This window comes from Heliangelus exortis, chromosome Z, assembly GCF_036169615.1.
Source record: "Heliangelus exortis chromosome Z, bHelExo1.hap1, whole genome shotgun sequence".
Lineage (NCBI taxonomy): Eukaryota > Metazoa > Chordata > Aves > Apodiformes > Trochilidae > Heliangelus > Heliangelus exortis.
The window spans coordinates 54,793,707-54,818,985 of record NC_092454.1 but is presented as its reverse complement, the minus strand read 5'-3'; the positions used below and the strand labels follow the sequence as shown (position 1 = coordinate 54,818,985).

Genomic DNA, 25,279 nt, shown 5'->3' with positions numbered 1-25,279 from the left:
GACAACAGCAAAGATGCATAAACTTGAAGGAAGGAATCATGTCATTATTGCTCCTTGCTAAAAATGTTCCTGCAAAAATATTCCCTCTCTGTACTTGCGCTTACATAGAGAAAGAACATATTTGCCATTCTGACTTTCAATGTTGGATTTTCATTATATTTTACTATACAAATAGGTTGTTTTAAAAGATAAATATTTAGTATTAATGATTTATGAGCTCACTACATCACTTAAGTTTTCTAATCAGTTTTAGGGATGTTTGTTTCTTTGAAAAGAATTAAGAATTCCTGTCCTAAGTGGTTATATGTGAACAACACAACAGAGCCAAGGCTAATTTTCCTTCTGACTAGAGGGAAATGCTTTTGTTTACAGCATTTGTTGAAGATTATATTACTTGTTTTATGAAGAAGGAATAAAGTACAAACTCTGCCTAGATAGCTAGTCCTGTGTTCACATTCTATGACCTCACAGGATCCAGCAGAATCAGAATAACAAAAAGGGCTAGATAGCAAGAAACCAATAATATGCATCATTGACACTGAAGGAGATTTAAGAAGAAGACATTTGACAAATAAGAAATTCAACTCAATTATTTCCAAGCAACTTAAATACTCTTCCTAAGTTCAAGTGTCAATTTTTTTCCATTTCAAAGGGAATACCTAAGATGATGAAGAGTGAATATTTCATTCTTTTTCTATCTTTTTTTCTCTCAGGACTTCTCACATTTATTTGGAATTTTCACTTCCAAAGAAACTGCTCTTTCATCTCTAACTTTGCTTCTTAGCTATTATGCTAATCCTGTATTTTAACAGTTCCAGATTTCAGTAATTTGCTTAATACTAATCAAAATAAAGTTTATACTTTAAAAAAACAGTCATGCAATGAAACCATAAACCACTTCTAAAAAAAAATATTTTAAAAATTAAGAAAGACATCATTGTTTAACTGGGTATCTTTGAGCTCATAAGTAAAACCTGGGAACAGTCCAAATGCATTTGGATTGTTTCACAATGTATATCTAGATGCTGAGAACAGAAAGAGAATGCTACATTCAATGTTTGTTCAGTCTTAGAACAGTCAGTTTGTTCCCTTAGAACCAAGCAGACCACAAAAGACGTTTAGCAGTGGGGTGTGAATTCAGTATTATATAAGGACTTGCAATCTAAAGAAACATTGTTTATCACTGTTTTCACTAACCTAATTGTAGTCATATTCAATAAACAGCACACTGTGTAAGCTTGTAGTTAATGTTAGCCAATTCCTATGAAAAAAGAAATGGTTAGGCAAACTGGTTTTGCTTAGTTGTTTTTTGGTGCATTGAGAATTAAAACATCTGTATTTAAGTATTTGAAAGGACTCAATTTTACAGCAGCTAGATGCATGCATGTGCACAAATTTGTCACTGGAGAAGTGTAATGTAATAACTGTGACATGTCAGGAGGGCTGGATATAGTCACTTTTGAAAGATTAACTGTTATGTTATCCAATTGGATAATTAGAGACAGGTAGATAATTCATGAAATAGAATTTATAACAGGCGATGTTACAGGTTTGTACCAAAAATGAAACACCATTTGATGAGAGTTCTTCTTTTACAGTGTCTCTTTTCCCAAAGACAGAGAGTACCTTGATTTCATGACTTTCGTTTCCAAGTAAGCCTACAAGTGCCACAGAAAAAAAACACACCTTATGATGTCACATTGTTACTCATTAACTGATTTTTTAAAACTAGCCTGAGCTGGACTCATATCAAGACTGCACTTCCTACTGCAGTGAAAATCTGTGTGTATGAAGGATTGCTCCCGAAGTGAATTTACCTAATCCTAATTACCTTTAGCTCCATTAAAATGAAGAAAAAAGGGAATTCTCTTGAGGACTCCATTTTTTGTTCTGAAAGTCAGAACAGCTTCCAAAAGTCAAGTAATGACTCTCCAGTCAGTCCTACAGAGAGTTTTGGATCCGTGTTTTTAAGGTAAATACCAGTGTGTTTCTGTGTCTTGTATATACTTGATGGGGGGGAGAAGGTGGGAGGGCAGGTGCAGAAAGGGAGGCGAAGGGCAGAAACACAGGAGGGCACTGGGACGAACACAGTGGTGAAAATACCCTGAGGAGGGAAGCAATGCATGCAGACATAATTTCACTAATATTAGTAATTGCACTGGGGAGTGCTACGGTAACAGGGGCATTTTTTAGGTATTACAGCAGACTTGTTCTCGCTTTCCTTATCTATTACACTGAAGCAGAGCTTTGAATGAGCATAGCAGTGTTAATAAACTCAAGTCTTGAAATGTCCTGTGCGAAGTCATCTGATGCTATCTATACATGAGTGGATCTGTATACAGAATAAATGTAAGTTTTGTTAGAACAGGGAATTTAAGAAAATACTTTTTGTGTATTCTGGCCTACAAGAAACTTTATGTTTATTAAATTCTGTTTCAAGAGAATTGCTATCATAACCACAAAGAGCACTAATGGATCAAAGTTGAATGCTTGCATGAATACTGCTAAATGGTTTGCAATCAGAATAATCACATACAATTTTTAAGAAGAAATCTGTTTTCTTACTTTGGGAGGGTGGACTTGTTGGACTGCAGACTCACATTGAGGTGGAGTTCAATATAATGAAGAGTATGGGGTAAACCAAGTGCATTTTAGCACAAATAAATGAAGGAAGGCCATGTTGGGAGAGCTACTGACACCTTCCCCATCTACTGCACGGACAAGACAAGCAAACATCAGTAGTGTTTATGTCACCCCACTCTGAAAAAACTTGCTTTAAAAAGCTACTCAAAACAGCTTTAGACTTACATTGGTTTTCAACCAATTTGAAAATTTTTTATCAAGAGCTGTCCTTAGTTTCTGCTCAGTACTCAGCCACCCTTAAGAGTGATTTGGAAGGAACATAATTTTTGTGTGACTGAATTGTGTTTCTTTGTAGCTGTGCACAAACTCCTTATATGGGGTGACAGCTCATACCACTAATTGGGTCACAAGAATTAATAAGTCTGCTGACCTTGATTTTCCTCTTTTAAAATGTTATGGGAAGGGAGTGTTAATATTATATCTGCATGATGATCTTTGTTCCAATTCAAATGTCAGAGAGATAATGCCCAGCAGTTTGAACAGATCATAAGCAATCATAAATTTTATTAGAGCTCTCAAAGGTTTTTTTGTAGAACTAATCCTATGCTTGTTCTTTAAAACCTTTTCAGAGCCTCTTTCTTAGAGCCTGTTCTTTAAAACAACATTCATATGTGTTTTGTATGTCTCTGTTAATCTCCTTTTCTGATTAGGCATGGGACAGAAGTACCTACAGCGGTATATGCAGGGTTCAAAACAAGTAGGTGATGTTTAACAATTTCTAATTCGGGCAATAGAAAGTTTGCCTTCTTCTCTCTGTCCATCCAAGAACACTGTGCAGACAGATTTACACACTTTTTTATTTACCACTAGATAACCAGTGCACAAAAAGCATTACCATATATGCTCTGACAGCAATGTGATCAGCCCTAACAAAGACCAGAGTCCTTTGCCTCAGATTTCTCAATAATCAGCTTGCCTGCCAAGTACCAGGTAGAAGGGGCAGGACTTCTAGAAATCCAGTTTACCGATTTGCTGTTTCAGTAAGAAGGGCAATTTGGTTATAAAGTCCTACTTTATCAATAGAAAAGATGGAACAGCAGGCTGTAAATACTGCATGATCTAGTAAGAATGCATGACTCCACACAATGGACTAGTCTCTCACAAAACTTGCTTTCCATGTGTTTAATGGAAACAAATAATCAGGGGAAATGCTTTTCAGAAAAAGCAGGCTCTGCATTTTAATTATTATTTTCAGTGCAGTCCCATTTACTTAAAATGTATTTCCCATAGATGAAGATGTATCCACAGAGAAAATTTGTTTTACTAATGATTACTCTTGTTTATCCTAATTTTCATGCCTGATGACAAAAACTGACTATATGTCTAAGTTTTATATATCTCTGTTTTCACCTCACTAAAATTGGCACTATGTGGATAAGCACAAATTTGCCAGAGTCCAGGGGGTCATTAATATTTCAGACAGGGAAACTCACAGTTTATCACCATGGCAGCATGTTATTTCTGACACAGAGCAGAACTGATTTCAGAAGCAAATTAAGACTCTGGAGATACAGCCAAAGCATCAGCCATGCATAATAGATCAGAGATTTGTAGTTATAAAAGTATTGGACACATATGTGTGCCACAGTTTATTAGCATGAATGTTAGAGTTGTTCTAACATTAGAACAAAACATTTTCCAGCAGTCCAGATCAAAATGTTGGCAAAACCAATACAGATCTCAACCTCCACTTTGGAGCCAGCCCTATAATGTGAATCAACACCCTGCATCTCCTAGGATTTAGAAAAATCTCAAGCCTTGTTGTTTTGACTGATTTTTAGAATTACGATGAAAAAAATAAACATTGAAAAAAGAGAATCCAATTTTTAAAGCAAATTCTTAATCAATTTAAACCAGGACTTCTGACCACCAGCTCTGTGAACATCATAATAATGCGTATGTTAACATCAACCCTAGCACTAATCAGCGGGAAGCTCAGGTTATTTGCCAGTAACATTGGTACTCAGTAAAGTTTATTAAAATTATTTTTAAAACCCCAAAAAGGGGCAGAATAAAAGTACAGTATGGAGAGGCATGTTTCCTAAATGCAAAGTCATGGAAATGGAAGTCAAAATGGTCCTTGACTCTAATCTTGGCTAGGCAGCATTTGGTGCATTGCAATGCATAAATCAATGAAATACAGTACTTGTGCTTTTCATCTGTGATGTGACAAATATTTATCTATCCTCTGCATGTAGCAGCATAACAGAAAATTGCATTACAACTGGTAGCATAAACTGTGAAGATTGTTCTATTGCACTTGTGTTTTGTTTGGACCCAAGAAAGGAGCTGCACACTCAGTTTTTCTCTCTGAAGGTTTTTTTGATGGAAACATGTTTTTTTTAAAGGAAATTTACTTCTGCTTTTGTTAATTTATTCAATATGAAGAACAATAAAAAACTGCCTCCCATTTCCCCCCCATTTTTTTTCTTCTTCTGAACAAAATTTCAGCAAGAAGGATTCAGAATCATGTTAAAGATTGGAACTGATTGCCTGGACCCATCATGCTGCTGACTCTGAAAAACAACTTAGACAAGTGTTTTGTCAGGAATAGCAGGCCTTGCATTGGGATAGGGAATGCATTTGATGATTCATTGAGTCTCTCCCCATTCTGCTTTTCTCTGATTTCATATGTATCTTTAAACTTTTTTGACAGTTCCTATTATTTCATCTTTAGTTTTTCATCCTTTGTTGTGTTATAGATAATGTTGAAGGTCCTGAGTATCAAACCCTCAACCTTCTCTGAGGCTTAATGTAGTCTCTTCAGAGCAGGAAGATGTCAATTTTTCCCTACTGGCATCACTGGTACTGTAGGCATTAAACAGTAATCAGTAATTTTATAGTATACTAATTTCACTTTCTCTTCCCAATCTGCACTTCACCAATTAGAGAAAACACAGTCCAGATTTTCACACAACAATGCATCTCTGTTGGTGTCAGCTTGGTCTTCACATACTTGCTTTACTGTATCTGTATACTTGAGCATTTATAACTACAAAGGTTCTTTGTGCTTTTTTTTTTTTTTTTTTTTTTTCCCAAATATAAGACTTTCTACAGCATATCAAAATAAAAGAATGAGGTTTTCAAATATATTCCACCCACACCATGGGTGGAAGCAGCCATACATAAGGGACTCCTCTTCCCCATTACTGAGAATCCTCGCATTGAGGACTTACCACTCAGGAGCATGCCCTCTCACTCTGGAACTGCTGTGCCAGATACACTTTGAGATCGTGGCCAGAGAGCTTCTTTTTCAAATTCTCAAAAAAGCACAAGCTATAGGCACTGATTATTACTTCCACTGTCACTAACAGATAGTAACAAAAGGCAAAGAGGCATGTATGGGAAACGTACCCAGAACAAAATCTGTGTCAAGAGCTCAGATATCATGACACAGAACCAAGTATATTAAGGATTTGGTTTTAGTGTCTGGGCTGCAGGAATCAATTTATTTGAATATAAGTTTTTTCTATAGTAAATACCTTGACTAATTAAAACAGAGACTCAGCTTCAGGAATGGAGCAGCTCCTTTCCAGTTCTTACACCACTGCGATAGTGTGGTGTAGATAGAACCTCTATAGATGAGTGAACAAAATAGTCTGTGGTAGCATTTATCTCCTGTGGCTAAATTTGCCAGAGACTCAAAATCTAAGTATTCAAAAGGCAACTGATGTTATTTGTCTAAATATCTAAAAGTTAGATTTTCAGCTACTCCAGCACTGGTCTGCTGGAGTGGGTAAAGCTACACAAGAGTTATTGAACCACGAGTCTGCCTTCAGCCCTAAAATTAGGACTAAAATATCAACTTTCTAGTGCAATGAAAGGCCTCCAAAAATGTGAAGAAGGGTAGACAGCTACTTTTCCTACTGGTCTCAGGCATACTGTGTATGCCTTGGTTGATCATGCTGATCTGAGAACAATTACCAGGAAACCCAAAACCTCACACAGTTTGCTACATCCCAGCAAAGGGTCCTGGGTCCAAACAGACACCGGATGCCAGCCCTGCCCTTCTCTGACTCTTTCAGTTTTAGCTCTACTCACAACCTAGACAGATGAAGTGGGGCCTATTCTGTTCTTATTGCCATAGGTTGCATCTGGTATAAGAGGGTGGAACAGGCTCTGCAATGCAGTGACAAACCTGCTGAAGTGCTCCACAGGGGAGCAGAAGACAGCAATCAAAGTCTCACAGGTGCAAGATTTCTGAAGAATCTTTCTTGTAAATTACATTCATGTCTTTTCCACATGTGCCTTAGTTTTTGTGTTAAATACTACATAAGCTTTAGTTAATGGTGTCTCCCAGAAACACAGCCGTTTTAAAATTCCTGTTTTCTGCAGGACGTGGGCCCAAGCAGCCATAGCAGAGCTCTGCCTTTACACGTCTTTCATTTTACGTATTTCCTGAAAATATTGCAAAAATACCTAATACATAGTTCTTGCACCTTTAAACTACTGTGTAACTAGCAAGCAATCCTAACAATGACTCTGGAAGGTTGATTGTTTTGCTTTGTACATAGTTTAAACTGAAATGTACATTAGTGTCTATCTCCTACCCTGATGTCTCCTATCAGAGAGCAGTCTCTTATTCTCCACTGACCACCTGTGACCAGTCTGTCAGTTAGGAAGAAAACATAATATATTGCATTATTAATTTAATTAATAGATTTTTACACCTTAAATAATAAAAATAGACCTTTTTCTAGAGGTGTTGTTTTGAACGCTCATCCCAGGGCTGGCCTTCTTTAGGTTGAATCATTACACCCTCCATCTTTGCTTTTTTAAAATATTAGTATGTGGAACTGAACTGGAACCAAACTGACTCAAGTATTAACCAGATAAAAAAAAGTTCTTCATTGGCACATCGACAGTCTGCATCTGCCAGGTGAGATGATTTGTGCCAAATGCTGCCATTTAAAATTTCCGAGAGGACAAAGTTGCCGTGACAGCCCCACCAGGGTACTCCAGGGCAGGGCTATGCTCGCTCTGCTTTTTGCTCACACAGGTCTCTTCCAGAGCAGCCAAACCGGCCTGGGGTGCTGCTGAAGAGAAAGAAACAAAAAAACACCTGAGGCAGTCACGGATGAAAATATCAGCTCATCACCAGCGACGTTCGTATTAGCACAGCTGTCTGGAGGCCAGAGTCTGTATTTGGACTACATACAGCCTGCTTCAGAGACACCAGGGAAACGCTCGGGCAGGAACCTGCGGGAGGGCTGTTCCCTCAGCTACTGCCGCCCCGCAAGCCCCTGCCCAGACCGGGCAGGCAGCCCTGTGACCCGGCTGCCTTCACCTCAGGGCCTCGGCCCCTGCCACCTCCCCTCCTCACACCGCCTGTGTGCGACACGGCATCTCCTGTCCCACAGTATGGAACAGTAAGGACATCTTTTGTTCCAGCCAGCGGGAAGCGTTGTCTCTGACTGAATAATTTAAGGCGCGTAACAGATCGGCCACGAGCGGAGCACGGACTGGGACGACTGGGACTACTGGGTCTACTGCCGGCGCGCAGTCACCTCGCGGGGCCGACCTCCCCGACGGAGCCCGCAACAGCACCCGTCCCACAAACCGACCGGCAGAACCGGTTTGGAGCAGCTTTCCACCGCAGGCCCTCGCTCCGGCTTCAGCCGGCCCAGGACGGCGGCGGAGGCTGCGGGGACCCACCCCGGGGCGGGGCGGAGCGGTCGAGGCGGGGTTGAGTGCCGTGTTGTGGCCGGGGGTTGTGCCGTGCCCTGCCGTGCAGTGCTGTGGGGTGCCGATGGTGCTCATGACCGAGCAGCGGTGTGATGCGGAGGAGCTGAAGGCTACGCGGGCCGCCGGCAGGAGGGAAAACAGGGGCGCCTTGCGGCTGTGAGTACTGTCCCTCCGGCGGGGGCGGCCGTCAGCCCACCGGGACCCCGCGCAGCCCTGCGGGGGCTACGGCTCCTGTCCGGGCCGGCCCGCAGGGGACGGGCGGCAGCGGAGAGTAACTGTGCGAAGTCCTGAGGGCTCCTGGGCCCTGCGAAGCGGCGAGGGGAAGCGCCCCGGGCGGCGAGCGTTGGGTTGGGCGGCACAGAGGGGGCTTCGCTTCTCTGGGCCTTGGTTGTGGTTTGGGAAGAGTAGTCAAGGGGTGTCCGCGTACAGGCTGAAGTTATAAGCAGGAACATTTCTGCTCAGCCGAGATCTGCGCTCCGCAGGAGGCGGCCCCGAGCACAGCGTTAAACTCCCATGTCGTACTTTTAGGAGACAAGGCGTGTAAGCACTGCTGCTAGTGATTTCATGCAGCAGCGTGGAAATGCTCTGCCGTGGCAGAGGAATCCAGCAGCTGTGCTTTATCATTTGCTGTAGTGTTCATGTGCTCCAGCGGGAAGCTGTGATCCTCTCCTTTGGGTGCCAGGAAAGCACAGAACTTTGTCGAAAGTTCATAAACTTTGATGCAAGCGAGATGAAGTGAAAAGGGAGTTCAGATTGTCTTCTGTTCCAGACAGAGGGGAAGATAGACTCGGGCAAGGCAGCGGGCGTTCGCCTGCCTTAGCGTGGCTCACCAAGGTGCTCCTTGCCTGGCGTGGCCACAGCGGTACTCGGCCTCAGGCTTTTTAACCTCAGAGGTAAACTGAGCAGGTGAAGAGACTGGAAATAATATATATTGTGAGGAAGAGGAGGCCGTGCTAGCTGGTAGAGTCTTCTTAGGCTAAGTGATGGAAGGCATGGAAGATGGAGGGGCTTCCCCTTCAATGAGTAGCTGGACTCCTGCATTTCCCTGAGGCCACTGTACCTTCCCAACTGTTGATGGGGAAGTCAGGGAGTAAAGGCTGTTTTTCAGGCATTGGTGTCTAGCTTCTTGTGGAGATCTCGAGTTGTTTAGGTGCTTGTATGGTAAGAACCATCACATGAAAATCTTGCTGGAATCAGGCAGCTGTGTGGCTCCTAACTGAACTGCCAACTCACATGAGACTTGTCTGTCCCAGGATTCTCCTTGAGAAATTGTCTGTGAAAGAAGAAACTAAAAAATCTGGGGCTTTCTCCTCAAAATAAAACGATAATAAGTAATAATCTTCTCCTAATACAGGATGATTATGCTCCCCAAAGATCATAAAGATTTAAACAGCCTCCAAGAGAAAGGTGAACAAGTTACCAGCAACTAGCTTTTTCTCTGGAAAGAAATTCTGAGGTCTGTGGGGTGATTTTTTTTTTTTTCCCAAATGTTGTATCCCTGATTGCTAAATGGGTATATTCCCAAGGTATGTATTGCAGTGAAATCTGTTGCCAGAAATAACTCGCTTGTTAGAGGACCAGGAATCAAAGCGTCTTCTAAGTGTCCTTTATCCTGTATGGTGTAGTCATATCAGTGACTTCACATTACAAATAAGACATAATTCCCCGACCTTCTCTAGAGCCTTCTGACTTCAAGCCTTGGGTCCTGATCCTCTGCACAGAAGTATGCCAATGAACTTAATGAAATTCTTCAGGTATGCAAGATCTGTGTCTGATTTTTCTCTTGAGGATGGGACTAGGAGTCCAAAACAGTGTACAGAAAGCTCTATGTCAAAGACATTGTGCGTGTGCCAGCTAACTGACCCTCTGTTTTGCCCCCAGGTGTTTAATATTTCAGTGTTGAATCTGCTACAGTTGTAGAAGCAAGGTCAGTCTTAACCTGTGTGATAAATGAAGAGTTCTCACTTCACTGTGACTCTACTTTTTTTAGCTGTCAGTTGTTGCTGTTCAGGAAAAGGTCGCTGTCATGCAGGGAAAAGCTTTTACACTGCAGGCTGCAGCATTCAGCATTATTGTTCTGGGCAGCAGGAGGGCAAAAACTGGGGTAGGCAAAAACGTTTAAATTTTTTGTCTTGAAGTAGAAAATTGTTTAAGCTTTTGCTGGCTGGAAACAAAGTTGGAATTTATTTGCTAGTCCCATTTGACTGGTGGCTGGATCCTTCTGAGAAACAATCATGTTTATTTGACTGTGAGTTCACCTCAGAAACCAAGTAAATGATGAAGCTGTAAAGCATATTGTTCGGCCAAAGAACAAGAGCAGAATTTAGGTTTTGCTTCAGTTAGAAGAGGACTTGCTGAAAGTTGGATTGCTGATGATTTGTTTTTAGAAGATTTTGTAAATAAATTTGTGTGGTTGTGGTGGAGTTTCCCTTCATGTGCTTCCAGGGAGCAATATGCAACCAACAGAGCTCAACAGAGCAACCAACAGACCACTATTTGAAAAAAATCCTAGCAGAGTCATAGAGGCTTAAGGAGTCCTTTCATATTTTCCAAAGCTCAGAGGAGACTTATGCTGTAGTCTGCATTTCCTGGAGATATGCTTAAGATATTGTTCAGTTTTAGAGGTGGACTTAATAGCTCCATGTGTTTCTGCTGCTGCCATAAAGGTGGCCCTGGCACATTGGTGTTTCTGCAGGACTGATTTTGTAGAAGTTTTGGGGTTTATTTTGTTGCATTAGGTTATTTTGCACTTATTTCAAGATTAAAGAGAAGACTATGGCTGTCTGCCAGTGATCAAGAAACTTTATGCATAAAGAGTAAAGTATGTTCGTGCAGAGTTATAAAATGGGCTTTTCTGGCATGTTTAGCAATAGCTGTATCTTTGCAGGTTTTGCAGTACGTTTGTGTGGGTTGTACAGCCCCAGAGATAACATTCTGTGGAATACGAGCACTGTTGTTATGCAGACCCAAACAGTGATGTGCCAAAAGTTTGTGACTTCAGACAAAAAAACCCCAAAACATTGTATTTGGAGAATACTTATTTTTCAAACTTGAATATGGGGTGTGTTATGTTTGTGGTGGTGCTGGACCTGCCTTAGAAGCTGACAGTTCCACTAGAGCTGGTGTAAATGTTGTTCTGTAGCTGAAAACTGTTGTACATGAAGGAGAAATGGCAGAAGTTTATTAACAAGCAGTTCATACTCCACGTTGGCATCCTTCTGCTTTCACATACACTTGCTACTGTTGAAGTCAGCATAGACTTTTTGAATTTCTACTGGTAGTATTTGGCTTAGTACAGTTCAGTCTGTCTGTGTTAGGGCAGTGAGCTGAGCTACCTTACAGTAAGATACCACTAACATTCTGTCCCCTTACATTTACATCATAAAATAATGTGGGGCTACTGAGCATAAACTAAAGAAACAAGAAGGATGGGACTTAAGACACTGGAAGATATGAAAAGCTCTAGATTTTAATTTATTTTATTTTTAACAATTTTTATTTTATTTTAACAAGAACACATTGCATATACTGGGGAAAGGTACTGCAAGCAGTACAGAATGCTTGCAGGCGAGTTACATACTTCTCAGAAAAGTGATTTTTGTGGGTTTTTTTTGCCTGACATGTTATGTTGCCATAACATGTTTCCTAATAACTATTTATCAGTTGGTAAGTTAAAAGGCAGTCAAAGAGCTGGCCTGGGTGTAATCACAACTCACTAACTTTTTTTCCTAAACTCTCTTACTTGAGAGAAGTACCAAATCAGAGGAAAAAGGGGTGGGTATTTATTACTGAGTGTAAGTTTTATTTCAGCTTTGATCCAGGTTAACTGCTTTCCATCAGGCAAACATCTACTGTTTTTTATTTTTGAAAGACCAAAATGTAAGTATGTGCCTACACTGTTGATATTCTGTACTCCAGTGGATTAAGATACTAACACATTGAGTATCATAATTTTTAATTCTTCACTGGTAGTTCCTTATTTTTACAGATGAAATTATAATGCTTGATCAGAAAAGTAAGATAGGCTTATGTCACGGTTTAATGCTGACCTGGCAATTAAACTGAATAACAGACGCTCTCTATTAATCCCCCTCCCCTCCCTGATAAAGAAAGGAGAGAGAATAAGGGAGAGAGACTTATGGGTTGGAAGCTAAACTACACAACTTTAATGAAGCACTAAGGATAAAAAGGAAAAAATTACTAAATATATACAAATATACAAGAAAATTGATACCATGTTCCTCCACCCTTTCCCCCAATAACTCTCACATCACCACCAAGGCTGCAGGGCAGCCCTGGGAAAGTCCAGGCTGGACTCTTGGGGTCAGCAGCAGTCAGGAGCTGGAGGCAGGAACACACAGATATGGGCTGGCAGGGATAAGGACCACAGGCAGATGAATGGACAGAATTCTCCCAAGATGCCGAAGCAAACAGGGACAGGGGAGGAAGGGGAAGCAGGAAGGGGTTTGACCCTCATGATCCCTCAAATTTATGCTGGGTATGATGTGTATGGAATGGAATACTCTGTTTGGTCAATTTTGGTCATTTATCTTGTTCATTCGTCCCTAAGGAAGGGTTGTAGGTGTGACCTCTTTACTCCTTCTCTCTTTCCGGAGGGCAAAATATTCCTCAGAACCGAGCAGCGTCCTTGGCTCTGCACACCAGTCTCTAGCTGTAACTATGAACATTGAGCATTATCAGTCCCAGAAGCAGACACTGTGTGAGAAACTTGCTGTTAATTTCAGCAAGTGCAGCTACTTACAAGAAACATAGCTGAAAGCAAAATTACAAGTCAGAAAATCACCTTTATCCTGGCCCAAACCAGGACAGCTTACAAAGTGAAGCATTTAAATTTGAGGTGAGACAGTAAACAGGCTTACAGTCTGAGTGACCTCCCTTTGTTCATGGTGATGTTTTTCAGTTGTTCCTATTTTTTCTTGTTATTTTTAACTTCATTCACCTTATATACCATATACATGCTTAAGTTATAAAATCAGCTTTTTAAAAAAAATTGTATGCAACTAGACACCATGAATCTTTTCCTTTGTCAGTGTCTCACTGGCTAACCTGAAATATTTTTTTGATGGTATTTGACAGGTGATGCATAAACATAGTATCTGAGTATTGTCACCTTACCACCATCTCCAGAAATGTGTCAGTCAGTCGTGTGGTTAGAAATTATGTGTTTATCTAAGGATATCACTACTGGGACTGATGATCTTCATGCCCTGTTGTTGTCAAGCCCATATGTATCCTTTCCAGTTAACTATTTTAGACTTGTGTTATCATTGGTGCCAGAAAGTCCAGATGTTCAGCCTAATAATCTTTGCAGACTTCTTTTGTAGTGCTTAATTTAACCAAAAATTCATGGGTAGATGTCTGGATCCAGATGCCCTGATCAGAAAAAGTCTCCCCAGATATTGTCATCACAGAGTAAATAATATCTCTGTAGATAATAGAAATATGTCAGGACAAACTGTCTTTCCCTCTTTCTCCACTTCCCCTTGAAAAGAAAGAGCTTGCTGTATCTAGAAGATTTCTTAGCTACCAAAAATTACTGTGATATTTTTAAACAAATATTTGTTTACAGAAAACTGTAATCAAATACTTAAACCATCCATTTTTCCTCTAATGGAGCAGTCAGTGGGAGAGTCTAGAATGGCATGGGCAAGTGCTCCCTTTTCATCTCACTGTACAGGGCTCTGGTCTCCTCTTAGGAAAATGTCATAGTGTGCTGTGTCATGCCAGGGTGATTGTTCCAGTACTGGCATTAAGTACAGGGAGGTGGAACACCTGAGTAGAATGGAAAACCATGGGTTGTAGGGAATGTGCAAGGAGAACACAGTTGCCTCTTGTCCTGAAGCATTCACTCCTGTAACTAAACTTATACCTGGCACTGACTGGTTTCTGCCTCCATCCTTGAAAAAAGAAGCACAGCAACATGACGGAAGTTAATAAGCTTCCAGAAATAGTGACAGGAAATAATGTACAGAGAGCTGATAAGCAGCAGAGAAAACAGAGTAGAGGATGTAGAGACAACCATCATCTACAGATAGATGGGGGAAGCATTCTAGTTAGTTACCTTAAAAAACATGAAAATGAAAAAACATTCCTGACAACCATCCCAAAAAAATAACCATAGCTGGGCATGGCCTCTACAAGCACCACCCTGCTGTGGATTCTTCAGTGGTTAGCCCTCTGAGAATCTTTGTTTAGGATGTTTAGGAAAGGTAGACCACCAAGATGAAAGACTCTTGATCACAGAATCATAGAATGGTTTGGGTTGGAAGGGACAGGGACCTTGAAAATCATCTAGTTCCATCCCCCCTTTGTGGGAAGGGACACCTCCCACAAAACCAGGTTTATCAGGGTCCCATCCAACCTGTTCTTAAACACTTCCAGGGAGGGGTTATCCACAGCTTCTGTGGGCAGCCTGTTCCAGTGTCTCACCACCCTTGTAGTGAAGAATTTCTCCTAAAGTCTAACCTAAATCTGCCCTCTTGCAGTTTAACCCCCCCTTGTCCTATCACTACAAACCCTTGTAAAAAGTCCCTTCACAGCTCTATGCCCCTCTTATGCTGGGGGCTCCAGAAATGGATACTACTGGTAATTGATGGCAATTTTGTAGCTATCATTTATGCTATACTACTTCAAGACGAACCATTTAGGAGCCTTTTCCTGGACAAAAAGGAATGTTATAGTACCAAAGTCCATTAAACAACATTATATATATGCCCATTTCATTTTGTGAAATTTTACAGTACATGTAAATATGCTACGAGCAGCATAGGAGAGAAGGGTGTTGCTGTAGGGGACAGCACATGAACAGTGGAAAGGTCACGCTGAATAAAGAGACTTGCTGAGTATTTACATTCAACAGTTTGGTGGCACAGAAAATAACAAGTCCAGCTGGCTCCAGCAGTGATCTGGCAAACTACGTGTCACATCTGATTCTAAGAATACTTTTTTCCAAGTCTTCAGAAGAAAAATGATTCCATATATGTAGTGTTGCAGTCAAAAGCGCTGTTCTGATTTATGTCAGACCCATTGTTGAAGTGTCTATTTTTTACTGTGAAATAATAGCTTTTGTATTAGATTATCTTCATTGTTGTGGCCTTGTCCATGAACAACTAGGTCTGTAAGAAAAACTGTAAGCTGAAAAGATAATTAAGGGAAATTCAGCACTGCCAGACCCTTGGTGAACAGTGAGCCTCCAGCAGAAATGATCTTGCTTTGACCCACTCCTATCCTTGATGTAAGGTCTGATGAAACAGGGTAGACTGATACAATGTGGTCTCTGTTAGTGTTTTGCATTAGGCCTGTCTGTATACTGGTTTTGTTGGGGAACCTGCAAAAAGTGTTGTATTCTGGCATACTGTGAAATACCTACTTTGAATTTGTTCTGCTCAATTAGTATTGAACTAAGAAATCTCATTAGTGCTTGTAGGCTGTTTGTTGTCAAAGACAGCTCTCAGAGAGACTGCTACATGATCAATCACAACCATCTTTCTCTTTGTATATATCCTGTCTGAAGAACCAGAATGTTTCCTTCCTACCTACCCTGTACATTAATTAAAACACATAGTGTCTCCTCTGCTATAATCTCTAACTCTTCTGCATTCTTAATAGAAGTTAGTATAATTGCTGGTGTTTGCTTTTTTTTCTTTTTTTTTTTTTAATAATTCAGTCTGGAAAACTGACAGCCAAATCTTCTATCAAGCAGAGGCATGTTGCTCTGAAGTTTGTGATCTGAGTAATGGAGATGTAGCTTCAGGTAATGGGGCCAAAGCTTTATGCTTACGTTCTAGTAATCAGGCCTCATTTGTCAAGGTGCTTGTGTTGTTCCAGAAAGAGATGTGTGTTGTTTCTGCTTGAGTTACAGAGATTTAATTGAGAGATGTCTGTGAGATTTTACTGAACATGAGGCTTGTGTATAGGTGTAGTATGTATCTTTATTGAATTTGATATAGAACAATTGGTCGACCTGACACTTGACTGCCTTTGCCCACCTCTTCAGCCTGAACAAGTCATATAGCAGGATTTCCCGTTTCTTTTCCCTTTTCCCTGCTACTTCTGGAAGTTAAAGATAAAAATGTGGTCTGATGTGAGGCTGCATCCTTCCTTTTCAGTAGGAACTGTGATCCTGGTTTTTGTCTTGTTCAGTGTTAGAAGCTAAGGGAGTCTGGAGCTAGGATACAGAAAAACAAAAGTGCTAGCAAGTTGGAGAATGGAAAGAACACATGCTCCAGACCAAAATACATGTGAGCAAATGTCTCCCATTAAGTCTTTTGCTTGATGTATTTTTAAGCAACGTGTCTGTTGAGAATATTTATGGCATGTGCTGTATTTGCCCATGCCTATGTTCAGATATGTAGCTGTTGGTCACTCTGCTGAGACTCCCATCAAATCAGCATTGTAGGAATCCTGTGAGGTTGAGTGAAGATACATCCGAGGGCCTCTGCTTGATTTTTGAAGGCGGTATCTGGAATGGAAAAGACAAAAAGACAAGACAGCTAAATGTCTTATGTTCCTGTTCTAGTGTTAACTTAATAAAATATCTTGTTATGGTGTCTCGTGTTTCAGAGCACACAGAATTCTTCTCTGGGTTTTTTGTTTGGTTGTTTTTTTTTCAGTGGAACTTGATAGCAGTCTGGTTTTGATTAGACAGGGAACACAGCCAGTTAATAATAGATGGTATTTAGAGCAGAGAATTTACATACTTACTAATGACGTCTGCAGTGTCACGGTGATCTTGCTGATGTCCAAGTGGTAAGGTGGTGTGAAACTTGATCTGGTTATTAAGTGAAATGTCTATTCAGCTAAGGAAAAAACTGACTTACACAACCCAACAGTTTTGGAGGGGTTTCTGTTCATTCATCTTTTTAATAAAGATATAAAAACACAGACATATGAAACTACTCACATATGAGTAATTGTGTTCCAAGAGATAGCTGTGAAATAGAACACAATCAATCTTTCTGAAAATATTGACCTTGATATATAACAGAAGATTCACAATTTTAAAAAAGTGTTTAACAGTTGGGTTGGTTCCACTTTTGGTGCTAGCTGACACTGAGATTCCACCTGTGCCTGCAGACCTGATTTCATACTTAATATGCACAGAGAAGCACATGGTGCATATGCATGTCTGCCCATCCATATGCGTATATTCAGTTAATGTGCAGCTGTATAACTTTGCCTCCATTATGCTGTGCTTGTCAGTGATCTCATGAGAAGCTAATTAGCCTGCTCCTTGGACAACCTTAAGTAGTTAAATCTCAGTCTGGTTCATACCTATTCATAACAAACTGACCCTTTCTCTCATGCAGGGTTTCACATCTCTGCTCTGTCATTAACGCTTTGTAGCTCTCCGTATTTGGTATAAATACATCTGTAAGAACTGCCATCCTTCAGATCAGCTGTTTTACTTCCTTCACTTTTCAGCCTTAAGTTCAAGCTATTGTACTAAGTATATAGAATTACACAAATACAAAATGTATATATTATGGCTGCCCTCAATGTCTATTACAGCAGCTGTTAAAGCAGGTCTCTGCTCCTTTGTGATTAGGGAAGCTGTAGCACAATTTCTCATATATAGTTTTGTAGTCTCAATGGTAGTCAGTATTTGGCTTTCCATTGAAGTGATACTTGGTCGTATTGTTATTCTGAGTCATATTTGTTTAGGAGTTTTATTTTCTCCCATAAATTGTGCCATGTGCCCCATAACATTGGCGCATGGCTGTAGAGCTACTTGGGGCATTTTATCTATGAGTGACAAGACATTGTAGAATCAGACATTGACTTGAGCACTATTCTTAGTTTATCCAGTACTGAGACCACTCTAATATGCTGTGAAGAGGACAACAGGAGAGCTTACAGTGGAAAAGGTATTTTCTTCAGTCCAGGGGTGAAATAATTCAATGGCATAAGCTATGAAAGCAAGCTTATCAGAGAAAACACTCCAGATTCTGCTTACACATCCGAAAAAGGTTTGTTCAGGCTGGTGTGGCACAGAAAAGATGTTCGGTGGAATGATGGGACATACTTTCTGAAATAAGATTTAAGACTTTATGTCTCTGGCCTGCAGCATGCTTAGCAGGGTGTCCTTTCAAGCATTAGCAGATTTCATTTTATCCCCTTGCAGTCATCTCTGCTTGAAGCCTGTTGCCTGTATGTCTCCTGGATGCTGCCTAAATAAATCTCTTCATCCTGCTTGCTCTCCTGTGCTTTTAAGCCTACCTGTCTGTCATCTTGATTTTGGCATCCAGAAATGTTTGAGTGTCTCACTTTAGCTTTTAGCTTCTGTAAGAATAACCAATTCCTTTACCTGAATAGACTCATGTCTGGGAATAAGTCTGGTTTAAATAACACTATCTCTTAGTATTTGGGCCTTTCACTCTACTTTGATTCTTCTGTGAAAAAATTTTGGTCTGCAAACAGCTACCCACCAGAACCAAAATAAACGGAATGTCATTGTATTTGTGAGGGGTATTTCCGCTTATACTGTATTGAGTATGGTTGTGGACAGTAGCAAAGAAATTACTCCACACTCTTTGTTGATAGTTTGCAACAACACACCAGCCTAACTGCTGTTGCAAAATTAATCTTTTTTCTAAAAAAGAAGCAAAGAAGGAGAAACAGGACTGCTAAGGTAATATGATGATCCAATATGTATGTTCCATCCACAAAGGTAATGTTGCAGCAGTGGTGACTCATGTTCATCCCAAGGGAAATAATGATTTGGCTAAAGTTTTGCAAACACTTGAAAGTTGTAGCTAACATCTCTCATAATCTGCAGGTTTTCGACCATGGAGACTTGTTTATCTCAAGTTATTGTGGCTTCTGAGCTTTTTAGACCTGTTAACTGTGTGGACTGGGTATAGTAGATCTCCTTTGGGGTTGATCTGAAAAAAGCTTTGTGGAAAGGTTTGTGTGTTGTGGGGAATTAAAAATGGTAACAGTGGTGCAGTTCTGGAGTTTTGACATCTCTTACATATGCCTGAGAAATGTTTGTATCTGGTAAGACTACAGTGGCTTTGTCAAAGAAAATGAGCTTCTTTGAAGCTCATTTTCCAAACTGTGGTTTATTTGCATGTCTCTCTCCCATTATTTCTGTTCAGTGCTTCTTATTCACAGTTTTGAAGTCAACAGGAGAAAAGTTTATGTTCTTGATTTCTATCTTTATTTTTTTTCTTCTTAAAAAATGCTCATTAGTACAACAGCATAATTTTCACAGGAAGTGTGAGTTTTTCATGTCATGGAGAAGATTAGTGCCAAACAAAAAAAAACTTTTGAAATTCAAAAAGCTTTCTATAGTATGAGGAGCTTGATACACCTGTCTGTCAAAGTTTTTGTTTCACAGAAACTATTCAAATCAGATGAGATTAAGTTCCTCAGACTTAAAATGCGTGGATGAATCACAGAATTTGTGAGGATGGAAACGAGAATATCAGGTCCATGCATTGCCCCAGTGCTTGCAAATACAATTTATTAAACGCAAGTATTCCTAAAAGTTGCAGTATCAATTTGTTTTTGAAGTGCACTTGATCTAATTGTTTTTTTTGTCCATGGATTGCTGACTTTTGTGCTCTTTTTATAAAGCATTTATGAATTATGACTCGCACACAAAAATGTAAGGAGTGCTTTAATTTGCTTGTGACTTGATAAACAACATTGTACTGGTTACATTTGTGATCTTTACTTCTCCAGACATTCAACTGAGAATTTTCTGCTATTAAGCAGACCTACTAGGTATTTAGCTGCTGTGTGGAGCTATAGTTATCAGAAGTGTGAGGACAAATTCTTACTTAGTTTTTCATTATATGAAGACGTCATAGAGGAGGTGGGGTAAAGGGTGGACATAGCAAGCTAGTAGGAATGCACCCGATTGCTGCTGCCAGCCGTGTGTGTTAAACAGGTGATTCTCCTGATGTTTTGGGGGCTTGGGGAGACTCTTACAACATTAGGGTGCATTCACCCTGTTCTTAGCTGCAGAAGAGGATCCTGGAGGAGTAAACAGCAGGAGGTAGCTCAGCATTTCCACATACGGTAGTTAGGAAGGTTAGTGTGTTGAGATGCTCTAGCTCTCCACCATCTGAAAGCAACTAGAGAGAATGATTTCAGACACTAGAGGTTCAGGAACAGTAGTGGCTAATAGGGAAGACAGACAGGATAGAATGGGCTTATAGGTTTAAGTGCAAAGTAGGGATTTAATTTATGGCTGGGAGAAAAGGGGATACGAGAAGTAAGTAGCAGTGGTTAAGAGTAATAAAATGTCTAACTATGCTGGCAGGTGTAAGTGAAGACAAAAACCTATTTCAATAGGTATTTTTGAAACAAATTTGTAGTACAGAAGTGTCGTGCGTGATACAGGATGTTCTGATGAGTCAACAGCATTGCTGCATAAGAACAGAAGGCTTTCTGACTCAATGATGGACACGAGTCAGGCTCCAGACTCTAGCAACTATATCTTTAAAATTGTGCAGTGTCATGTGGTCTAATCCACTTGGGAATTTCCATGCTGTGCTGCTCTTTTGAAATGCAAGTGTGATTGAAGCTGACAATTTTACCTCACCCCATTCCTCTACCCATGGGTATCTGGTGTTCTCTGGTCTCCCTTGAAACCCAAGAGTTTGGGGAACAGAAAAAATAATAGCAAGACGAGGACGAAGACATTTCCAGGATTTGCAGACTTCGAATACAAGCTCCCTGACACTTGTGAGAACACCCTGGCTTTGCAGTTCTCTCTGTGTAAAGTCTCAAACCACATAAAACAGAATATTTGGGTTTTCGAGCAAAAGATTGGGTTCCACTTAAACCCTTTGAATTGCCCATTTAATTTTACTTTATAAATAAAAGCTGGTGCCTTGTGCAGCCCTGATCCAAGATTGAAGCAATGGAGAAACACTTTGGTTTCTTTCTTCACTTAATTTATTACTGCTGTAACCTTTTACAGCGTACACAAGGTATGATTAGTGCATCTGTGATGTGGAGTGCTAAGGGCTGAGGAAGGATTAGATAAGGAAATAGATGCAGTATGTAAATGTAAGATCCCTCGAGAATAAGTCCCAGTACCAGTAAGGCAAAATTATGTGTCTTTTGTCCTGTGACATAAACTGTAGTAGGTTCTGTCATGCAAGATGTTTTTCTCCCAACTTGCCAATCAATTTAATTTCCATTAGTCATCAGGTATTGAGTTCTGAATGTATTTTTCCTAACAAAACATTCTCTTTGGAACAGAAGCTAGAGCTACAAATTTTATGAGCTCTGGAAGTACTCACAGCAGTATTTCAGTTTTCTTCTCTTCACTGCTGAAATTCCAGTTCTGTAATCCAGAATACCATTCAGATGTATCATACTGTCAATTCAGTAGATGATGATTTTTCAGGACCTTAGTATAAAAGATATGTCATAATTTTGTTCTTTAGTATGTTCTGTATTGTCAACATTGCAGTGGTATTTGACATTGGTATGAATCCTGCAATACATATTTCTGTCTCTTATTCTTTCTCTCTTTTTTTTTTTTTTTTTTTTTTTTTTTTTCCTTTCACCCTCTGCAGTTCAGATGGAGAAAATGGAACAGATGAAAAAAGAAAGGCAGGAAAGTCACCTACTGGATTGCCTCAGACCCCTACCAGTGAAATGGAGTATTTTGATGACCGGAAAAAAGTTGACATTGCTAGGTAATGTCAGAAATGCTGTCAGTTTTCTTCTAGTTAGATAATAAGAATGGTTACAGCCCATTCAATATGCTGAGTAGCACGACTTACCAGAAAACAGTAATCACAATAGTAACCACAGTGGTAGTGGACTAAGGGTTGGACTTGATGATCTCAGAGGTCCTTTCCTACCCAGATGATTCTGTGAACAGTTGTGGGTTAGGTTGCACACTATACACATAAACAGGAATCAGAGCCACGTTCCAGGAGTTGCTGTGTTTTACCCACCACAAAGTAGTCACAGTAGTGGTAATTTAGACTTTGGACTGACTTAGCTTCCCTGTTGTAGGAAAAAATTCATTTGCACTCTTTGGCATCACTGCTAGTTTCATCCCTTTCCCAGTCAAGTTGACAGGCAGTCAGACTGAGCTCCAGTTTGAGTCCTAGGCTGTCCCCAGAACACTGGTGAAATACTGATTGTCCATGGTAAAGCTATGACAAAAGTTTTGGTTTTGCACTTTGTTCTGTATATTGCATCAGATTATTGTAATGCCTCTGCAAAAACAGTCATTCTTCCTCTGTTGGAGAATTGGAATGAATTTGAAAGTAAAAGAAAATTAAATAGTACCAAAATCCCATTTGGATGGCTTGAATACAAGGTTTGCATCCCTTCATCCTTTTCGCTTTGTCAACTGAGCAGCCAATGCAGAAGTCAGCAGTAACAAGGCACATATTAAAAAAACCCTGTAAATTATTGAAGCATCTTTGAGGAGAAGATATTGAAGAAATATGTGATTTTTTTTTGAAAGTTCTCCTTCCAGTCTCACGTCTCACATAAAATGTAACTAACTGTATGCTAGTGAGAGATTGGTTTAAATTCTAAGACTCACTAATCATTTCAGTTTGACCTACACTTTTCAGACTCAAAAAGACAGGTACATGTGCTTTAGAGTTTTCTTCTGTGAGGGAACACCTGAGATATGCAGCCAGTTCCCCTGCTTTCTTTATCAGTTGTTCTGTACAATCTCTTTCCTAAATCCAACTATATTTCTATTATACTTAGGAGTTGTCTTCCTCTCACCCTTACAGTTCTTTACTGGACATCTGAACTTTTAGGAAAGCAAAGATGACTTACTGTGCAAGATAGGTGCACTGAATTGAAATATTTGTAACACATTTCTTTCCCTGTTGAAAGAGCATCATTCAGTGTAGGACTTGTGTGTTGTGATTTGTATTTGCTTTTAGTGTGCATTTGAGTGTCACTAAAAAAGAGCTAGCTCTTTTTTAGAACTTAACCTCATTTTTACGTTATTGTTCTGTGCTAAATAGCTTTCAGGGGGTTTTCTCTTCCTAATTTATGAAGCACTCTTATCCCACCTCTGTTTTTTCGAACAGTCCATGTCATCAATTTCTCCTATATAAAACAAAGAAAACTTGCTTTCCTGGCCATCCGCAGAGATTTTCTTCTGTCCTTGTTCTCCTCCTCTAAAGATGCTGGGTTTTTGGTTGGTTTTCTTTTTGCAGTATGACTGGCTAGAGCTGTGCTTACTTCACAATTCTAATTTTCAGTTCCATTTAATCTCTGGGTTATGCTTTCTTCATGATGATTGCACTGCAGCAGGTCACTGACATCCTCTAACTTGTGCACTTGTGTTTCTTCTTAGTGCACTTTCCAAATGATCTTACATTTTGTAGTACAAGTCATGGCTTTCAGTACACCATCTTGGACTCTCAGCTACTAAGTTTTAGTTTCTCTTGCACTAGTGAATAACATGTCTAGAAATACTAGTATACTAGTACATGTCCAGAAAAAAAATTAAGGTGGAGCTAAGCACTGTTAGAAATTTTTACAAGTTAATGAATTTTTAAACTTTTTTAAAACTTCATTTAAAATAACTTAGTAATTTAGGATGTTCCTTCTAAATTAAGGAGAGACCTTTGGTGAGGGCTAGTATGGTTTAAAAATAAGATATACTCTTTATTGCTGCATAAGCCTTGACAAATCAGGTAATAGTTATTAAAGGATTAATATGTTTCATGGAAAAACACATCCAGTTGATAACTTACGAAGACTAATTACCTGAAACCTATATTATACGGAATGTCTTTATTAATCTTCAGAACAAAGAGCAGCACAGATAGTCCACTCCTGACAATGGATATCAAGAGTGACTCCAAGATTGAAAGGAAAAAACGTGCCTCAAATCAGGTAGGACAGAGACTTTTTTATTTATAGTAAGAATAAATACATTACTACTGTGAGAGCCTCCATGTTTAGCAATATTCCAGTTCATGGTTGTATAAGGACTTAGATTGCTTTTTCATCAGTGTGTTACGAGACTGAGTAAAGCAGGATACAGACTTGATAATCTCATAGCAAAAATGAAGATTTGTTTTAAAACACTTGGACAAAATGAGAAGGTTTTGGGAATACAAGAAGTTGAACAAGTCACTTGGTTGTAAGAATATCTAATAAGGCGTGTGTCTCTGGGTGTGGGGCTTTTTGTTTTTTAGCTGAAGGCAAATGCACACTTTCATAAGCTGTTTCTAGATGTTCCCATTGATGAGCCACTGAAACAAAGTAAGTATTAACCCCCTTGTCCTTGCTGGCTGTGGATCTAAGACAATGTTGTTACCTGACAACTTTGGTGATATAGAGGAGGGACTCCCTAAATTTTAAAAACTTAAACTGCAGCTGCCTAGATCTGCAAGACTTTCCTCTGAATGCAGTGGGTGTTTTTGTTGTAATCTTGCAGACTAAATCTTCAGATATTGGGCAATCTTTAGGCACTATAGCCTGCTTTGCACTGCCTTGCAGAGTAATCTGGAGGAACATTTTTTGGTTCCAAAGCTCTGTTCCCAAAGGCAGTACTTAATTGAGATCACACTGGTAAAGTGACTAGCTTAGATTTTTGCTGTTGATAATGCTTTAAAATTCAAAAGCACTGCTAGAACGACTTAAAATGTTTAAAGATTCTGTTCTCTCTGGTAATTGTAACACCCGAAGTCTTCATAAACATTAGTAATAAATTTTTCTTGAATATAAGGAAAGCAGTTTGAGTGAGAACTGGTTTGCTCAGTGGTGGTGAAATAAAAGCAGTATTATTTTACATGTGTTACATGGTTGTTGGTAATTCAAACAACTGCTGTAGAGGTAAACAAATAAAGCTAAAACCTTTCATTAATCAAGTAAGTAAGTACATTTACAAGACATGGGTACTTGAAAGCTAGTAAAAAAAGTTTATAGGAAGTTAGGTGATACTGTCTCAAAAAGCATTCTTGACTTTTCGAAG

General features: G+C 39.7%; 1 protein-coding gene across 10 annotated transcripts in view; it reads left to right on the top strand.

The window, feature by feature from the left end:
• The first annotated feature begins 1,738 nt into the window (after positions 1–1,738).
• Positions 1,739–25,279, top strand: part of GRAMD2B (GRAM domain containing 2B) — a 39,326-nt gene continuing 15,785 nt past the window's right edge. For 4 of the 10 annotated variants that reach the window (XM_071731929.1, XM_071731936.1, XM_071731931.1 and 1 more), the window contains exons 1-4: positions 1,739–1,972; positions 21,888–22,010; positions 24,108–24,195; positions 24,501–24,567. In XM_071731929.1, coding sequence (XP_071588030.1) covers positions 1,848–1,972; positions 21,888–22,010; positions 24,108–24,195; positions 24,501–24,567 — 403 coding nt within the window. In that variant the 5' untranslated portion in view covers positions 1,739–1,847. Of the gene's footprint in view, positions 1,973–7,669; positions 8,485–10,007; positions 10,083–16,015; positions 16,103–21,887; positions 22,011–24,107; positions 24,196–24,500; positions 24,568–25,279 lie in introns of those variants that run through there. The other 6 variants (XM_071731933.1, XM_071731934.1, XM_071731930.1 and 3 more) reach the window with 6 other exon arrangements.